This window comes from Mycteria americana, chromosome 4 (assembly GCF_035582795.1).
Source record: "Mycteria americana isolate JAX WOST 10 ecotype Jacksonville Zoo and Gardens chromosome 4, USCA_MyAme_1.0, whole genome shotgun sequence".
Taxonomy (NCBI): Eukaryota; Metazoa; Chordata; class Aves; order Ciconiiformes; family Ciconiidae; genus Mycteria; species Mycteria americana.
Genome location: NC_134368.1, coordinates 15,724,472 through 15,744,862, shown reverse-complemented (window position 1 = coordinate 15,744,862; position 20,391 = coordinate 15,724,472). Strand labels below are relative to the sequence as shown.

At 37.7% G+C, this 20,391-nt stretch overlaps 1 protein-coding gene across 1 annotated transcript in view; it reads left to right on the top strand.

Annotated features, from left to right (window-relative positions):
- The window catches only part of SLC2A9 (solute carrier family 2 member 9), a 109,604-nt gene that overhangs the window by 66,159 nt on the left and 23,054 nt on the right, over window positions 1-20,391 (top strand). Inside the window, exon 10 of the mRNA XM_075499175.1 lies at window positions 1,094-1,169. Within this exon, the coding sequence (XP_075355290.1) occupies window positions 1,094-1,169 (76 nt within the window). The remainder of the gene's footprint in view (window positions 1-1,093; window positions 1,170-20,391) is intronic.

The following is a 20,391-nucleotide window of genomic DNA, read 5'->3' as shown; positions in this document are numbered from 1 at the left end:
TGTCTTGCCATTCATTTGACTTTCAAATCTTGTTCCTTGGTTGAAGAGAGTCAGTAAGTCAGTTTGACTAGCAGGTATATGCCACACCATTGCACAGTTTTATTTGACTTACCTGCATGTACAGCACAATAAAGCTTTACTTCACATACCTGTCACAACAACGATAAGACAGTTCTCCAGAAGAGAGATGTTATTGCAAGTAAACAGTAAAAAATTCTCTTCCAAATCTTTTAAAGCCCAGTCTGACCCATGAGGACCTTCAGCTATTGTAAGTCTCTGAAGTTTCAGTGCCTTCCAGTTTTAGTTCCTTTCAGAAGTGTGTCAATCTGTTAAGTATGAGAGATCAGGTATTGCTTTGAACAAAGGACCCAGGGTACAAATAGGCTTGATCTCAGGGGAAGTTTTATCTGTTCTGGTTTTGCACCTTCTCTCTCAGTGCCTTTAGAGACCTTGGATCTGAGTTCCAAGGAGAACTCCAAAATTATTCCATTGACAATTCCATTAAAGAACCATTTACAGTTTGTTCTCTTTTCCCTGTACCTGTTGTTTGCACATGTGGCCCTCCTTGTCTGCAAAATCAGATTATGGCTAAAATCCCCGGACTGTGGCTTTCACGTGCTTTGCTAAGGTTCAGATACAGCTGTCCTACCGAAAGGCAGCCTGTCGTGTCTAGACTTCAGCCCAGCCTTTAACTGGGGAACTTTGAAGCTCTATGGGCCCTCATAGTTGCCCTTTTTAAACATGGCTGAAATACGTGAGGAGGATGGAGGCACTGAAGCTGTTCAATGGAAAGAAAAACTCTTTTCCAGGATGGCCTGAACTTTAGCACAAGAAGTTGTAAACTTCCAGAGTTGTGACTTCTGTGGTGCAAGAGCTTGTCTAGTGTTTCTCTACAGGGAGTCCACAGAGACAAAGGCCTTTAATACAAGTCATCTAATACAGTTCTACAGAAATACTGTGATTTTTTCTGAAGTAATCCTAGACTAAATTCTGAAATAGAGAAAGAATCGTGCAAACCACTATCTATTATCTGTGATTTTTTTAATATTGGTATGTACAATATACTTACCATGAATGTCTTTTATCTACCCAGAAAACTGTTCATTGGCTTCCTTACCTCAGTATATTTTGTATCCTTGCAATCATTGCATCGTTCTGCATTGGACCAGGTATGTCTATATTTTTTCATGTTTCTTTGTACATCAAAGCCACAGGTATGTTTGCACTGGCACTATGTTAACAAATTGCTTGTAGGAACTTCACTTTACCTTTATCTGATGACCACAAGGGATCTAAGACAGTAAAAGGTGATAGCAACACAAAGTGGTAGCAGTATTCCCAATAAAAACCCATGTACACATGCATTCCCACTTAGCTGCCAGCATAATTGAGAACTAGTGCCTAAATTGCAATCAGTACCAAATTAAAATGTTGGCTGCTATTGTAGGATTGCTATGATTTTGTAAACCTGTAAAAACCACTCAGACTGGAAGCTGAGTGTTTTATTTATCAATGCTTGCGTTACCAGTTCAATGCCAGTAGGATGCAAATTGGACACTAGTGGAGGAAGGGGACAGTTGTGTGTGGTTCCTTTCTTCTCTTCCTTTCCAAAGACAGAGAACTGCTGTGCAAGATGGTTTACACATAGTCTCCTTAGGAAGATGTTGGAAAAGGTAGATGTCCTGATGGTGGAGCTGCTTCTTGTCTGGCAGTTCTTTACTGACTGCATACGTTTCAAATCTGATGCCCTCAGGTAACTGTTCTTGTAGGTTGTAATAAGTTTATCAGATCTATTTCCCCAGCCCAGTTTTGATTACTTAGAGGCGGATACAACTTTATAGAAAATCCAGTATTCCCCAGTTGTAATTTTTGTATTTTATTTGCTTTAACAAAGAACATGTTTAAGGTATAAAGTAATAAAGCCAGACCTTTCTCAGAAGTGTAGAATGAAAGGACGAGAGCAACAGTCAAGTCTCAACAAGGGCAATTCTGAATGGATAGAAGAGGAAAGATTTTACACTGCGAGTGGTTAAGTACTGGAAGACATTGCTCAAAGAGGCCTTTAAATCTCCATCCTTGGAGCTATTCAAAACTCAGCTGGACAAGTTCATGAACAACTGGCCCTGATTTGACCAGAAGCTGAACTCCAGAAGTCCTTTCCAACCTAATTTATCCTGTGATTCTAATTGCATCATGTCCTTGGAAAATGCATTTTAATAGATTTGCATAACATGCAAATGCTTACCTGAGTGTAGTATTTCTCTAAACAGTGTTGCTCTAGCCTTCAGATACTCGATCAGAATCGGATCCTGCAGTTATCAAATAATGAAATATTAACAAAAATTATTTGCAGATGGATAAAGAGGAATTTAATACAAATTCAGTACACGTACAGAATAAGATGTCAAAACAGTGCTTAAATTTTCAAAGATTCTCTTACAAACTGTTCTTCACAAAAGTGGGAAAAATTAGCTGCTTTTTAGGAGTTTTTTCACAGGTGTTCTGCTGCAAACCTGAAAGCAAGAATTCTGTTCCCCTGAGTTCTCAGGTTTTTTCATGCATCATTTATTGCCTCTTTTTCTTTATAAAGAGTTTGACATTAAACATTAATCAACTGTTTATACATCTTCACCCCTGAAGTGATCTAATTAATTGATTGTGATTTATTTGGTGAAAGAAAGAGTTGCTGGTGTTTCATGTGACTAATGAAACATGGCTGTAATGCTGTGGATCATCTTTTGGAAAAGCTGAGGAAAAATTATGCTGCTTTAGAGGAAAATGGGGAGAAAGATCAAAATATTCCTTTTCCCTTTGCTTCTGGGGAAATAGTTTGTCACTAATCTCTGTGCTTATTCCTTTGCATATGGTGGCTGACTGGAAAAAGGAGTCAAACAGGCTTGACTAGGGTCATTAATGCACCTAATGTTGGACGGTAGGTGGCCTATGAAGACTGTTCTCCTTCCTCACCTCCAGCTCTTCTTGCAAGGCAAATAGTGCAAACAATCTTGCAATCCCTTTGTCCTTCATAAGGACAAATCTCAGGTTCAGCTAAGTCCCTAGTATTGCAGACATGTGTTTCTTAGACTGAGATTTTTTTTTAAAAGAAGAATTCTGTGGAATAGAACTGCTCCTGGCATTTTGAATACCTAAGGAAAGTCAAATGTTGACTTGAAACTTCCTGAAAACTTCCCTTCTAGTGTTTAAGTAGCTCAAACAATTTAAGTAAGTGCAGCTGCTTGCAACATGTGCCTTTGTTTTTTATAAAAAACTCCATTGAAACAAATTGTTATTTTTTTCCATATTACAGACATGTTCTACTGATTGTTAGAACTTGCAGCTCAATATGTTCTTATATGTTGTATTTTCAGCATATTAACATTAACCCTCTACATTTCTCCTTCACCTCACCATTATTCAGAAAGGATTCTGGTTTTCTTCACTTAGCTTCTTTCCTTTTATTGATGCTGTTCAGGATTTTTTATTGTCCTTTGCATTCTCTTTGGAGCAGTGTCTGCAGATACATGCAAGACAAACAGCTTTTGTTTGATATTACTGACTTGCTTTCTATGGAAATTCTTTAAATCTTTTGTGTTTCTCATTGTGCTCATTGCTTTTAAAGCCAAAGAACATTAATACTGTACCAGTAGCTACCTAGTTGGCCTCTCCACCTTTCCTGTGGATGTTCACACATTTGTAATACCTGACGATAGTGGGAATATCTCAGTAGCATTGAACATTGCTTTGCTTTTTATGAAAATTTTGTTAATTGACACTTCTGTTGAGAAGAAGTTGCAAAGAATCATATTCTGGTTCCTGTGTAAATCAATAGCAATATTTTAGCTGACTTCAATGGGGCCAGATTTATCTTCATTGAAACTTTTCTGTTCTGTTTAGTGGAGCTTAGGAGATCTAAACTACTTGGGTACCTCTTAGCTGGGAGCAGTTCTCTTTCACAATATGAAAGCAACTTCCATTGTTAGCCATGTTTTAAGGTGTATGAATGAGAAGAGAGCATATATATTTTTTTCTGAACAAATACAGTATTACCAAAAAATGAGACTTCCACCGCTTTTTGTATCACAAGGCACAACTTCAATATTTGAGTGCAATTACCATGTCAAGTTTTACCCCCACCCCCCAACCCCCAGTACAGGAAAGACATCAATAAGCTGGGGCAAGTCCACTGGGGAGTCACCAAGTCAGGGACAGGAGCCCTGTGAGAAGGGGCTGCGTGAGCTGGACTTGTTCAGCCTGGAGAAGAGACAGCTTTGGGGGCACCTAAGAGCAGCCCCAGTACCTATGAGGAGGGTGTTGCGATGGCAGAGCCAGGCTCCTGGGAACGCCTCAGAGACAAAAGGCATATGTTGAAACAAGAAAGATGCAGAGTGACTATAAGGAAAAGCTTTTTGCTTATAGACAGTCGAGCAGGCTACCAAGGATTTTGAGTCCTTGATTACTACACAAAGATCAAAATTGAATAGTTTGTACTTCTGCTTTTTTATTTTGGAACACTGTAGTCCCGTGGGAAATCTGTATTTCTGGATCTTCCTAGATAGGGCAAGTGCTACTCGCTAGCAATTACTGACTGATTTAAAATTGGCTTTGTTTTGTTCAAAACTATATTGTGACAGTTATACTAAGATACCCTGTATGTGACAGATATGGCATATACATGTATATATCATACATATACTAAGATGTATGTATACATATACCTTACTATACTATATATATTACTTACTATACTAAAGAACTAAGTTTTTTCTCAGGGAACTGTGCAATGCCAGTGGAGAATCATGGTACACAAAAACATAATTTCTTTTAATGGGAAAGTTACTGCTGAAAATTAACCTTATCTTTCATTTCCTACTAATGTTGGAGTTTTAGCAAGAGGAAGTAAGTAGGAAAGAACACATTTCTGAACACATCTCCAATGCAGTGGCTGTTAGAGAGTGTCTAGAGAAAAGTACAAACAGGGCAAGCAGGTGAGACACTTTTCCAGAACCAGTACACATTTTTTTCAGCGTAGGGTCTTCCTGAGACATAGTTTCCAAGATTTTCTTAGTCTTCCATGAATTTGTTCATTCTCTGTCTGAAACTGTGCAAAATTTTAGCATCCTTTAGCAAAGAAATCTCCATGTCTACCACCTGTCATGTGCATGAAGACATCCTTTGTTCTGCTTTGTATGATGCCCTTTAGGTCTTGCATTGGAAGAAGTAGAACAATTGATCCCCTTCCTCCCTCTTCAAGTTTCTTGTGGTCTTGTAGGCTTTTGCCTTATCATCTCAGATTTTTCTAGACTGAATGGCTATTTCTTACTGCTTTCTTTTCAGTGATATTTTATGACAACCCTTTAGCAGGAAAATTTCACGCTTCAATATTTAGTATTCTTTTGCAGCAGTCTGATAGTTTAACAAGACAAGGCAGAAGTTTAGGAATAACTTTCCCACCTTTCTGGTCAGTAAAAGGGTTTTTTCCCATTAATGCATACTCTTTATTATTAAGTTGCAGATTTTTAATGTTTTTAGCTTTTTGTAGAAGGCTGAGTATCATTTGTTTGTATTGGTTAAAAAGGTACTATTGTCATGGTATTACTAACGCTTAATATCTTATTTAATTCCTTTTGTAGTTATTTAGAGCATTTCAGCATTCTTCAAAGTAAATCCCACATGGTTTGTAATGGTTCTGCAGATACAGATCTTCATCTAGGATGAATTCAGTTTATGTTCATTGAGCTATTGGTACTTGGAAGAATTATCCCATCTGAAAATAGTAAATAACGTGAGGAATTCAGCTTATAAAAATACTGCTATAACTTTCTAGACCATAAAATTGCCTTAAAAATACAATATTTTCTCTCTTGTTAGAACATCTGATACTTTCTTGATAGCTTAGATGTTGTGTGGTCTCCCACTTCCTGATAGCATATGGATGAGTCCCATCTGCTCCTTTACAGCTAGGATCAGCTGTTACTATAAACTGTGGGGTTTTTTTATTTGTTTCATTTTTCTGAAGTCGGCTTTTCAGCTTGCAGATGTTTTTCAGGCATATTGCTAGGGACTGAAACAGTAATGCTAACAACAGGTACCTTCAGGCATGCGTATGATTTGGTACTTCATCATTTTTATCGAAAGACAAACAGCAGAAAACTTTCATGCATTTACTAAAAATTAAAGGGACCCTTATGTTCAAGATAGTCAATCTATGATCTGAAAGAAAAATACCCTTCAAAAATCACTTATTGTTTTATAGATTAAGGAGCCACGTTGTTCCAGACAGTTGCTTCATTGTGCCCATTTGGTTAATTATACACGAGTGAAGGTATTTGGTTGCAGAGAAACATACTGTTTTCAAATATTACTTTCGATTATGGGAACACGTTAGTGAATAATTTTACAGTTTTCACTTCAAGAAAAAGGTAGAAGCGTCATGGAAATGTTTTTCTTGGTCACACATTTGACCTGAAGTAAATGTATGATACATTTCAACTGAAGAATTGTCATCCAGCAAAGAGTAAATAGAAAGGACTGAGGGGATTGGTTCTGGCTCCTAAGGAGACAACAAGCAAAAAAAAAAAAATCAATAGAGAAAACAAACCAACGGAAAATAGTAAGAGAACATTTTCAGTATCTCCACAAAGCATTTGTGCTGTTTGGGTTAGGCATCATGAGCAATGCATTGATTTGGAATGCCTTTACTGAGTGGGTAAATAATGTTCAGCTCCTTGGAAATCTGGTTAGTGATAGACGGGCTTCAGTACATGCAAAATGTCTTCCTTCTTTAACCTTGTCTTAGATAGTATTTAAGGAACAAGGAAAAGCTAAAAGCAGTTATCCCTACTTTCTCAGTTAAACCTGTGTGGCTGCCTCTTCGTAGACACTGAAGCATGTTGAACTGTGCTTGCAGAATCTATGTCTCTTTCAGGCAAAGCACACTAAAATCTGACTTAAGCAGAAAAAGTGTAGGTTCTGCTTATTTTTATCTGTTTACTTGAATTCCCAGTTCATCCATCGTGCTTTTGCAAGAGTTGCTGTGCAAACAAGTGATTTTTGATTTTGCTGGGTGAATTGAAAAATATCTCTATGCATATGTGTGCATTGGGTGATTGGAGATAGTTTTATAAAGTTGCTGGAGACTGACCCCTTTTCTCTACCAGCCAAATAGTTTAAAAAAGAAAAACAAAACAAAAACCAACAACAACAAAAAAACCCCCAACTGATCCAGAATCAGTTGTGTCCAATCCAGGGACAGTTTCCTTATGTGCCTGCAGGGATGTGACCCCACCTGCCAGGGAGGCTGTCATGTATCCTGGGACGAGGGTCTTTCCGTCTTTGGTTTTGATGCTGTTCCAATTTGTATAAAACAATTAAATGTTCATTCTCTGAACCAGAGAATGGCTCTTCTGCCATGTGTCACGAGATTCACCCCAGATGGTGGAACATGTGGGGGGAAAAAACCAATCAACTGATTAATTGAGGGTTACAGCAATGTTGGCATGGACTTCCAGATAACCTTCCCAATGGAAATAAGCATGACAAAGATACAGTGAGACCCTGAGAACTTTGGAAGCTTGGCATAAAGCATTTCCATGCATTATCTTTGTATGAAGAGATTTATCAGTACTTCTTCCTTAGAAGAATATTCTGTTTAAGTGTAACATCCTTCTATCCAATTTTGATAAATGGAGGAGGCAATGCTGCAGAGACGGGAAAGGAAACCATGGTGGGGGAGGTTAGGTATGATGCCTGTCTTTAACTAAATGAAAGGGTGGGAGGAGGTGGATTGTTTTAATAATATACCTGGCTTTGAAGTAATCCTTCCTTCATCACCTTCTTTCAGAAATTGAAAAAGTATTGTCTTTTTTGAATCAAACTTTTGCCTATTTGGTGGCTCTGGAAACACAGTGAACTGGAGCACTGGACTTATTTTACCATTGGGAATAAGTAGAAATAACCCAAGACCCTATTGCAGTAAGACCTGTAAAAGGTGTTTGTGTAGCACAAGTGTCCTTGGAGTCCTCTGGAAGGAAAAAAATCAACTTTTGTTACAAGCAGTAATACTAGGGGAAGTTCCAGAAATCTGAGGAGTTGCTTTTATATCCATTGCTTGATTATCATAGCTCAAGCCATCTTTGTACAGGAAATGCGTTATTTTGGTAGCACTTCCATGTTTGAGATTAGTGATTTGTTTGAAATCTCACTTAATCTTTCACAGTTTACCCATTTCTAGTAATAGGACATATATAACTGCAGGCAGTTGGAGAGAAAAAGAGGCTTAGAAACTCAGGAACAGGGTGAGGATTTAAGGATGTTTGAAAATGCCAGTTAGCTAAGGGAGAATATAAGAATGATATCTGTAAGCGTCACATGGAAAACTTCTCCATAGCTGTTTATAGTTTATCTAAGTCATTTGAAAGATTGTTTTATATTAACACTCTATATGCACATTTTTACATATTTTCTTAGAGATCTAATGCATCATATTGTCATGCATTGTCTCTCTGTATTGTAATGTGAAAAATGCTTATTGTGTTGTCATGTGTCATGTCATCATTTTTGAGATGAAGACTTAGAGCTGAATGTTGGAGCACAAAACTGCTCATGCAGCAGTTTGCCAGGAAGGCTGCAAAGAAGGGCTGCTGTGAAGGTGAAGAAAATATATGAAAAGATACGGAATAACTTTATAGTGTCTAACAAAAAAGAATGAGAATATTATTTCTGTTTCTAAATACATGGGCAAACGGGAGAATAACACTGAGAAGAGAGAATAAGCTGAAGGCAAATGTTGCTGCAGAAAATCACAACAAAAACCCAAACCTAGGTGCTAGCTAGCCATGAATAAATTTAGAATAGAAATTGGAGGAAAACTCCTGGGCACTAGAGAAGCTGAGTTCTGTATCAGCTTCTCAATGGAAGCAGCAAAAGGAGAAACTCAACACAGGAGTTTTACAAATTTCTAAAAGGACTGTATGAAATGCTGCCTGAAGCAGCTGAGGGTTGGATTTGAACCAGATGATGTGGTTCCTTTATCTCCTGTGTTCCTTTATCTCCAAGTCCTGTGTTCTTCCTTTATCTCTATGTGAGATGCTTGATCCTCTGTATAAAGTCTTCCTTTGTTTCCGTTTGTCAAATAAGCCCACGTGTCTGTGAAGATGAGCATGTTCTGAGAGAGGATCTTCTAGCTGGTCGTTACGTAGAGCATGCAGCCCCTGACTTAATTTACATCAATAGCTGCTATTTTTAAATCAGTGGTGCTATGGTGAGAAGAAAGCGGGAGTCTCTGGTTAGTTCTTATATAGTAGATTCAGGGCATTTGACTTTACTGTCATATGCCGTGTAACGTCTTAGTAGTTATTCTGGTCCTGAATCCTGTAGGTATTTCTGTGGATGAGTGTTGCTTCCCTTCAGAAGTCCTGCTGACTTCACTGGCGTTTGTGTAAGGTTGAATTTAGTGTCAATAGGATCAAACGTGAATCAGTGTGATTTTGCTTCAATTCCTACTTCTAAAATAAGTTCCTATTCAGTATGCATAAGGATGACAAAATCAGATCAGTGGTATGTTTCCAGTCACATTCTCATCACAGAAAAGGGAAATCAATAAAATTCACTCTCTGATGGAATTTGAAAAAATAGTAATTTTATGGTAGCGAGATCTTCATTTTTCGACTGTTGCTTTTCATAATGATTGCATTTTCAGGCACAGCTAAGAAACATTAACAAACCAGCCCATTTCAGAAAAATGTTTCACTTACTTTTTATATCTTTTTTGAGATTTTTTGTCTTATAATTGAGTTTTATAGTACTTGTCATGGCTTATGGAGTGTGAGTGAAGTCTTCCCTTGCACAGCTGAATACAGACACAATAGAAACATGATAATGGTATATTCAGCATGTATTAAATTGACATTATGAAGTAAACAAAAGAAAACTCGGAGGAAATCATTGCTGTGCCCTGAGGTCTATCAAAGATATTTTGATATTTAAAGTTTAAATTAGCCTGTGCTCTTACTCTGAATGCCAACGTGCAGCTGTATTGACAGCGGAGCAGTTGTGTTAAAAGGGTCACTTTGAAAGTCACGAGGTTTGTTCAATCTGAAATGCCACCAGGGAAGAAAAAAAAATCTTCTCTTGGATGTGAAACACAAAGGTGTGATAGCACACACGTAGACATAAAAGTACTGAAATGAAAGGCAGCATCAGTACTATTGCCTGAAATAGGCATTTACAGAAGCTTTGTGTGATGTTGTGTTAGCTTCTCCACTGAGAGTGGGATGTAAGAATTTCTAATGCTTGTGGCCTCCCACAGAAGCATTCTTTTAGTACACTTTCTTTTAGTACACTTTGAGAAAGAGTTTGGAGATTGCTTGAGTGGAAAACAACTTTTCTTTGTACTAAAAAAGTGTATCATGTTAAAAAGAAACAAATAAACCCATGTTGCTATATATTTAATTAAAAAGTGGTAGATTTGAAAGTTTAGGTTAATTTTCAAAATGTCTTTTATTCTGTAAACTAGAAGCCTTTACAATCTTTCCAGAAGGTATGTATCCTTTGATAATGTAAAATAGTTCCTGCATCAGATAAGAAGGGGGTTGTGCAAAAATAACCTTTAGTTTTCCTGGTTATTTAAGAAAAGGTTTGGTTTGGTGATAGTTGTAAGACTTTTGTGGGCACAACAGTAAATTTAAAACCTGCTGCACTAAAAGCAGTTAAATATTCCAAACTTGAGTCACAATTCAGTTCAGGAACTCATAATAACCTGGAGATATGTAATTATTATGCAATATGTACTAGTCTCAGTTGAAGACTTGCTGAGGGATCTCTGGCCCCATCCTCTTCCCCACTGTGCCACTCCATTGCTGCAGACTACCATCCATCCAACACAAGTAGCCTTAGGGTTGGCATTTTAGCCTCCCAGCTGCCAGCCATCATGGCCTGCCCTATAATGCCATTGCTTTAATTTATGTGGGTTGTGAAGCACAGCAACAGGAGATCTGATTTACCTTTCCTTCTCTGGTTTTATCTAGCTATGGAAAAAGCTCCTGCCTACACTTGGGGGCAGGAGTATTTTCAGCTGCTTCTGTTAAGTCCAGGAGATGAAAGGATGGGAAGTTTAAAGGCTTCACATGAGGATTTATACTTTGGTTGCCTTTCAGTGAACAAACTGAGTTTTGGTGCTATTAAGAAATAAAACTAGAATTGCTTTCAATCTGGCTGCATGTTCTTTGAATGGGGGGGGGGGGGAGATAACATTCCCTTTAATTTATTGAATACAGGGTCATTCAACATATATTTTGGGATTAATACCTGGTTTATGTTTTGTTTGAATACTTTTCTCTTTAAAGAGCAGCATAAAGTAAATGTGTAGCTTTTAACAGTTCTGTTACAGAAGTGGTTTCAATTCTTTATAATTAGTGGAAGTTCTAAAGAAAAATGAACCCCTAGTACTTTAAAGGTAACCATATCTGTTGGATAAAGGAGTTGCTGGAGATGACACATGGAGTTCTTAGCAGCAGGAAAACTTATGAACTTTATCCTTTTAACAATAGATTTTGCAAATTATCTTAATTGAAGCTTTCAAAATGTGAATGCTTTGACACTTGAGAGCACTCATTTTACCTGAACTAGCATGTTTTCCTGAATGATCGTTAATTACTTGCTGATGGCTCACAACTCCAACACTTAAGAAATTTACTGCTGGAAAAATGCACCCATGTGTTTTAGAGCTTCATGTAACCGTGAAAAATTGACTTACTCAAAAGCTGTGTAAGATTATTCAGCTTAATGGGGACTGGATATAGAAAGCCTAGTAAAAAACTATACTGTTTCTCATGTGAATTAGTATAAAATATTTATATTTACAAAAGTGCAAACTAATAAATAAATAGAACAGTAGATGTGGAACTAATGAATGTAAGACAATAAAAATATTTTATTTTCGTCGTGCCCAGGCACAATGCACAGCAAAGAAAAGTTCTAAGTTCATCTCATCTATTTTTGGCTAAGCTCCATGGCTAGCATTTAAATGCAAATGTTTACTAGTTTTATGTTGCAATGAAAGTTGCTCTAGGGTCTTGACAGTGTTTCTTGGTAGCCAGCCTCCAATGTAGAAAGCTAAATAAACAGCAGTAGGAGACTTTCAGGGGGAAAAATAGGTCAGAAGGACAATTGCATGAACACGGGTAGTCTGATGGTGTCAGTTTGACCGAGTAAGCAGTTGTTTCCTTTGAACCTCCCAATGTTATCTGTCCTGCTCCGGAAACTTCAGGTTTTTGGGAATGCTCAGTTATGACTTCGGCAACTTCTTTCTGAATTTCATCAGAGAGAAGGTTTATATCTTTCATCGCAGCAAGACTGTTACTGTCTTTCTTCAAGCTGGTACTTCTAGTCAAAGGGCACCTTCTGGCGCTCTCTTCATTTTCCTTTCTGTTTGGTAGGAAACAGATATTGCTGTTTGCTATATCTATTTTGGTTATCAGCCACAGTAGGGAAAATACAATATTTTTATTGTCTTACATTCATTAGTTCTGCATCTTCTGCTCTCCGTACCCTGTCTACCATCCTGGAACAGCAGCCATATTCTTTAATCACTGGCATTTGAGGCCCCATGTCCTAAAGACTTCAACAGTTTCCAGAAATCATAAACAGTGAAGATGTGGTCCGTTCCATTGTTGCCTCGCTGTAAAATAGCTCCCAAAACACACAGAGTATGTTTAGAGAGGAGACATTGCTTTATTCTGTGCAGGGTGCAAGGTGGAATATTTCCACAAATCGAGCACACCTATTGCAATTCTTTTCAGTATTTATACATGAAAGTGAACGCACCATGCCTATCTAATACATAATCATCAGACTAACTAATCATCCTCTTCTTCCATCGGTCCGTATTTTCTCCACTTCGATTTAAAGCCACAATGTGATTTTAATTCACTGCGCATGCTCGCTAGGAGTTGGGGCGGGGGGGGGGTAGTCCTTTCGTCCCCCAGTTGGGTCGGTGGTCACGATCTCCCCCTGCCGCCTTTACCTTTCCCTAGTTACTGTGATTCCTGTCGTTTTCATGGTTGTTGTGGTGTCCCTTTATCTTTACGGCTCTCCGGGTAAGAGGATGTTCCCGTTATTGGTCTTTGAAGTGTTACAGCTTCGCATTCTTTTAGGACAAACATATGCCTGTTAATAAAATATGCAGTGCCCGTACCCTCTTATCTAACTTAGGCATTATCTGTTGCCTTGAAGATTCTACAATTCTCACACTTTCATATGCTAGTTTCTATTTCTAACTGTCATCCCTTCTTAACTACTAATAACTCTCATACTATTTCTATTTTATTCTAAAAGATTCTAAAATACGTACTCATATTCTAAAATATTCTAAAATACATACTCATATATACATGATTCAAGGTGACACCATCTTAAACAGGAGGAGGAGGACAGGGAGAGACTCTTTTGTCCCAGCTTCTCTGAAAATTTGGTCTACTATTTTTACTCTTGGGGTCCTTCAGGATGAATGCAGCTGTACAATGACATAATTGTGCACTGCTACTATGATTAATTTGTTTGTTAAAATATTTCATGAGGAAAGCCTGACATGCCACGCTGAGTTTTCAAGACTGTTTTAGCTTGCATAGGTTCACAACCAGCAGCATTTTGTACTAATGGGCTGTCAACCTGAATTCCTGACAGGGAAATCATGTCTGATGACTATATATTTTTTGAGTAGATTATTGTAGAAGTAATAAGCCTAGACTAGATAGGGGTTGGGTTTTTTTCTGTTTTCAGTCCTGTCATAGTGATGTGACTGTATGAATATTTCACTTACTTAGGACTGATCACACTCGTGAGTGTTTAATTCAGGTATTTCCGCGATACTGCCATCTGCATAGTGGATGAAAATGTAAGGGACACTTCTGTGCTTTTATTAAAGTAACCACTCTCTTATCATTGATCTCGTCATTGAGATCATTGTTTTTAGTAATGTAATATTAACAGAAGTGATGCTAATCAGTGTCTGATCAGCATTGTTACTGAGAATACTTATAAAATTAATTATATCATAAAGACTTAGTCATAGCTCAGTAAAGAAATTTTTTCTTCACGTTCAAATAGAAGAACAGAAAGTCAGGCTACAATTAGGGTTCTGATATGATAAAGTGAGTCTGAAAATATAGCAGAAATGTTTAAAAGACTATTTACATGTAGTTAAAAGTTGAGTGTATTTTTAAATTGTATTTTATTCTCCAGTAGTTATGCAGAATTATAATGATGAAGCAAAAAGAAATACTGCTAAGTACCACAGTAGATATTTAATGTTGATGTTCAGTTTTAGCAAAAAAAAAAAAAAAGCCAACATAAAAAAATAATCAAGCAACAACAAAAAATCACAAAATACCCCACCAGATTGAAAGTGTTACCAAAACACCAAAAAAAGATGTATTGGATTTGTACCGTAGTTGGCAGAATGGCCTATGTCTGGACTGCTGGTTTCTATTACAATAAAAAAGGCAAAAAAGGAAAAGCTATGAAAAACTGAAGATATTACTCAGGCTTCCAGGAAACAGCTGTATTTAAAAGGAATTATTATAACTCATGTAAAAAATGATATCTTAAAAGTACTGAAATTATTGGGGTTCATCAGTTACGTAGTAAGTATTTTGCCTTCATTAAACAAATTTTCAGAGAAAAATGATTCAGTCAGTAAATGACTGCTCATAAAATTCTGCTTGAGAGCACTGCCTTATGGAACTAAAAATTATAGGAAAATACACTAATTATTATTCAAGAGGGGGAGAATTTACTGAAGAAGAAATTATCAGGTGGTTCAGATAAGGGTATTCTTATGTCTTTTGCTTTACAAAATTACATGGAATATATGCTTTAGAAATAGTTAACCTAAATGGACGTAGAAAGAATATTATATGTTTTCCTCATTAGCTAATAAACTTGTTGTTGGATGTCAACCATTTTAGTGTAAATTACCCAAGAACCAAGAATTACCATTTTAACTAATGATGTTACGACAGAGTATATCAGTATTTTTATTCTGCACCATTGCTTAGTTTATTTATTTACCCTGAATGATGTGGGTTACCTTGCACCAACAAAGTTCAGAATACCTCCAGAACTGGCTTTCTATATGCTGTTAGAGTAACAGGTTTTATAGATGCTAAACCAAAGGCCAGTTAATCAATGCAAAAACCCTTTCCACAAAATATTGCATTAAAACCTAGACTGTTAATAACTATAGGTACTATTTATTGTATTATTGTTTAGCCAGGCTTTGTATTATTTATGTTTTCTAATTTTATGTTATGGTTTGCCCTGTTGGTTTGCCATAGACTGACTTAGCTTTAAATGTTCTTTATTCAAGTGGCCTTTAATCTAGGGCAGAAAAGACCATGCTCTTCAAATGGTACAAATTAATGTGGTTAATGAACTATACTGTTTTATAGAAGCGAAAGGCCTGTTTTACTTAATTCTGTGGTAGACGAGATCAACAGTTCTCCGGTGGAGAAGCGCTGGAGACAGATAGCAAAGTCTGTATCATGAAGCTGTGACTCAGTACACCCCGTCACACGTTCTGCTCCCAGTTCTCTCAACAGGATTAGCTGGGCAATACAGCCGTCATATCTGACTATGTAATGTTGTTATTTGGTGGGGTATTATTCTATCAAATACGATGTACAAGTTAAAATAATCTGCCAGGTTACAGAACACCTCTTTAAAGCCTGAGATATGTATTTTGCAAAATTCTTATTCTATCTGTAGACCCATAGAAGAAACTCAGTAGTTGCGTTGCATCCCTCACTGGCAGTACTCTGCAGTATATTTTCCCATGGGGTTTGGTGGGGATTTTGAGGGGTTTTGGTTGGTTGATTGGGGTTGTTTGTTTGTGTATAGCTAAGTTCTGGGTAGAAACTAACAGCCTTTTGCTCTCTCACTCAAGAATATTGGGTTATTTTTCCAGCAGTTTTCTTCCAGGATCTTCGTCTCACTTCCATTGCTTCTCTCCCACAGCTGCCCTCTAGAGTTGTCTTTTGCCCCTTGAATTGCAAATACTGAAGCCTTTCATTGAGATAGTACTTTATCTCCCAGCCTTATTAGGATATATCAGTCTTCTCTGCATGCCTTGCCTTGCAGTCAAAAGCTGGTTTGCTTGATCTTGTTTAGAGCTGCACAGACATTTTTTTTCCAAACCAGAACATTGTTGCAAAGTACCTGCCTATTTTCTCAAAACATCTCACTTTGAAGACTCCTTCTCTCAAAGCATGGACTTGGAAAGTCTGGGAGCTCTTGCCCCAGACTCCCTCCTGTACGGGCAGAACTTGGAGTGCTGAGTCGCGCAGCAGGACGCTAGGCTGTGTGGCCATGGGTGGTCCTCCTGGTGGGGCTGGAAGCCCCACGGCTGGCCGGGGAGTCACTGCCTAAACACACAGAGTTTTGTCTTGCGTGTGTATTGAAAGATGAGCTGCTGGCTGAGGGAGCGACTTCCTTTCTCTTTACTGGTTCTTAGGGCACAAAGTTTCCATCGCCTTTAGAGGCGATTTACCAATGTAATAAATCTCCCTGATTTGTATTAGGCATTTATTCTTTTAACAGTTTCATTTCATAGATCATATATATAGCCATGACTTCAACTCCCAGTTAGGTACTGGATAAAAACAGAATGAGGATCTCGGTATTTTCTTTCCTTTTTCGTGTTTTCTGCATTCAGATTTTTGCACTGAATTGAGTAATGTCTGCTAAGCAGTGTTTATTTGTTAGTGCTCACTGAACAAAACAATAAATATGTGTACTTAATTTTTCATGCAAAAACATATTGATACTTGTGCAAATTTAAATATATATTTGAACATCTGTAGCCTGTATACCAAGAATGTTATTTCTGTTCATGCATAAAGGACTATTGGGTTGAGATTCTGGATGTTTACCAGCAAATGACGTTGATTCTAAGTGTAACTGGACTAATTACAGAGGTATTAGAAGTATTGTTGCATGTCTTATTGTGTCACATGGACTTAATCTAGTTTCATTAAACAGCCCATTGATAAGCCCTGCAATAGGAAATTTGTAATTTCCAATAGATGTAGCATGCTAACAGGTATAATAATCTTTCTTTAATGGCACTGCAGTATGTGAAGAGCTTCTTCCATTATGTTCACTGCAATGCTGAAAAGAACGGCGTATTAGAAATGAATCACTATAATTATTGTGGTCAATGCATTACCTCTTTAAATTCATTTTCAGAAGCTACCTTGCTGAAAAACTCCTACAGGAAATCCTAATATACATTTTTGGTTTTATGATCAGAGCTAAAATAAAGCTGTTCCACTGAAAATTGTGTGGAAAGCCTTCCAGGGGAAATGCTAATGCCAGGTTCATCCCCCATGAGAAAGAACATCAGTTAGCTTTTTTGTGAAACAATCTCACCCACGTTCAAACACATACTAAAGTTGCAAAACCCATGACAAGGAGGCTGTTTCAAAACAGGTTTGGTTGATTACTTCTGGCTGTGGTTTCCAAGTATCTATATTTGAACACAGGCCAGTATGGACTCATCTATTCTAGTGATTATGTAGAGAACCTTGCAATGAGACTGACTCTGTAAGGAATGGTTGGTGAGATGCCATATTGTTGTCATGACTCAACTACTCAAAAAGTAAGGTGGAAAATCCTGGGATTTTGTAAAGAGAGAGTGAGAGAGGACCAAGCCTGCATCTGCAGACTGAGTAGTGGCACACTGCAGCCTGGATCCAAAATGACCTAGTCAAAGCATACTACAGCTTCCCTCAATCCCATGCACCCGGATTTCTTTCTCAAATAAATTAAGTTCCAGGAGAAAAGGAGTCCTTGAACACACCTCTGACACCATGACATGGCTGGGGATGGACTCGGGGAGCTATCAGTTCAGCTGATCTCAGGTGTCTTCGCTGTTTGTGTCTTAAGGCTTTACATTTTTCCTTCAGTCTGCCCTAATTTCTTTTTCACTTCACTCAGTTGTGGAGTGTGTTCTTCACAGTGGTGTGGCTCTCGGTAAGATATTTGCATCCCCTGCTCTGCATCCTAGTAAGATCAAGTCTCTGCTCTTAGAGGCATATAACAATACACAGCAATGACCTAGCTTCATTTGGTTTCTCTTTTCAGACTCCTTGATCTTCAGTATAATTTGTCTTAAGTCATCCCTTTACAGAAACTGACTTTCTCTGTTTTGTGATGCTATGGAGATGCTTGTCTACGCCACGAGAAAGTCTGGAGGTCTGTCCGTGCCACCTTTCCCATTCCTCTACAGAACATTTGAAAGAACTCAGAGCAGCTGCTAATTTCTTTTTTTTAGACTTTGCAAAATACTATTTTTACCATCACTAGATTAATTTATTATTTTTCAAATTAGATTGAAGAGCTTTTGTGGCAAGTGTGACTAATAATAAGTTTTAGTGATGATTAATATGTACCTAGAAATTACATTTGAATTTCAAGGAACCTTTTTCCAAGATAGTGCCCATGCATTTTTATTTCCATAACATTTATGCTTTCTGATCTGTCTCTGTCCTTTTGTACTTTTTTGGGTCTTTTTTTTGCCTCTGGCTTTTTTCCTCTCTTGTATAATGTGTATTTTCCCAAATGGGTCTCGAACAGCATTTTTTATTATACTGACAAGAACAGCAACACCTCTGTAGATTGTCCTACAGCAAAGGCATGACAGAATAAATGATCATAAATAAATCATCTTACATGATTTCTGTGTTTCCAGTCCTTCAGTTCCTCTCTCCAAGGGGCAAGTGCCCTGGGAAACCGCTGCCTCGCATGGCATTTGAGACCTAAAACAGATGCTGACAGAACAGATGTGATTGTTGTTTTGCCTGCCATATCTTAAGATTTGAACCCAAATCCCAAGTGTATGATAAAATAGGTAGTGGAAGCCACCAAGGATTGATAGACCACGTGTTGCTTGAATTTCGATAAGTTATGTCTGTTCAGCTGCTTATTCTACATGTTCAAAGTGCTATTGGGAGAGGTCACTACTTTTAGTCACAGAATTCAGATACTACATATGGCTTGTAGAAGGACACTAAACTAGGGCTTGGATGGCCTAAACTCTCCATATCTTAGTTTCCTGTGCATAAAGTAGGAGTAAATAAATTTATTTGCTCTGTACTTTTTTTGGTGTAATTTATACTGGCAGTCTTTGGGACAGAAAGTTCAGTTGAAGCCTTTGCTACCATTGTAGATATGTTCTCACAAAAAGTCACATTAGCTGATGATGGAGAGTGATGTAGGCTGATGATGCCTACTAACATATATAGCTGTTTGGTGCATCATGTTGCCTTTCTTTTATGCATGTATTCATAGTCTCTGCATCTAAAAGATCTGGAATGGAGGAATATCTGATACCATGTGTCATCTGCATGTCCTGTTATGTGTTTACAAATTCCTATCTCATACTACTTGTAGGACAGCTTCTGGTGCATGTGTTTAAGTGTAGTGCCATTGAGCACAAGGGACTACCTGACAATGCATCACCATAAAGCACTTACAGATGTATTCACAACTGTCCAAGAGTAGGGGCAGTGCAAAAGATAAACACATAGATCAAGCAAAAACATGCAATAAGATCCAGTAGATGGATAAGTTTTTGGTGGTGTATTTATCTTAATTTATATATATATTGGAAGTCAGGATTGTTATAGAGGTTTTTGAGAGGAAGTGTGTCCATTAATATGCTCTTGACTGTTCACACCAACTTGTTAAAATGCTTAAAAGAGAGAAAGGACTTACATAGTATGTGTGTACATGGGTCTCACCTACAAAGCTAAGTGGTGAGGCAGATAATACCGGCAGACATGAGAACCTAGAGGTAGAAATTGGTAGCACCAGAATACTGAAGACCTGACTGATGTTACTAGGTTTACAGTTCTCCAAACTGCTGAAATAATTCTGCAAGTAGATGCATGTCTAATGTGCAACATTAACTGAAATATGTAGCCAACCAGCAAATGCAATCCATGTTTTATTCTGCAAAAATTGAAATATTTCTATTGAAATATCCTATTGGAATGAAGAAAGCCAAAGATCATAGATTGAGACTTTCAGCTACTAGACAGCTATTCCCTGGGGGTTATTGTCAGGCCAGCAATATGCCAGTGCTGTACAAAGTAGTCCACTGCCTAAGTGGAAGGAAACACGAGTGACAAATGTGGTATTCAACTGAGCTTGTTATTATGGAGATCAGAGTCCTCGGCTGATGGGAGAAATAGACCTTGCCAGAAGTGCCAGCAGTATATCTAGTAAGGGAATGTATTAAATAAGCATCAATGAAAAGCATGCTCGTAGAGAAGCAAATGTTTTGCCTTTTTTATTGCTGAAATAAAGTGGGTAATAATTATAAAAAAAATACTG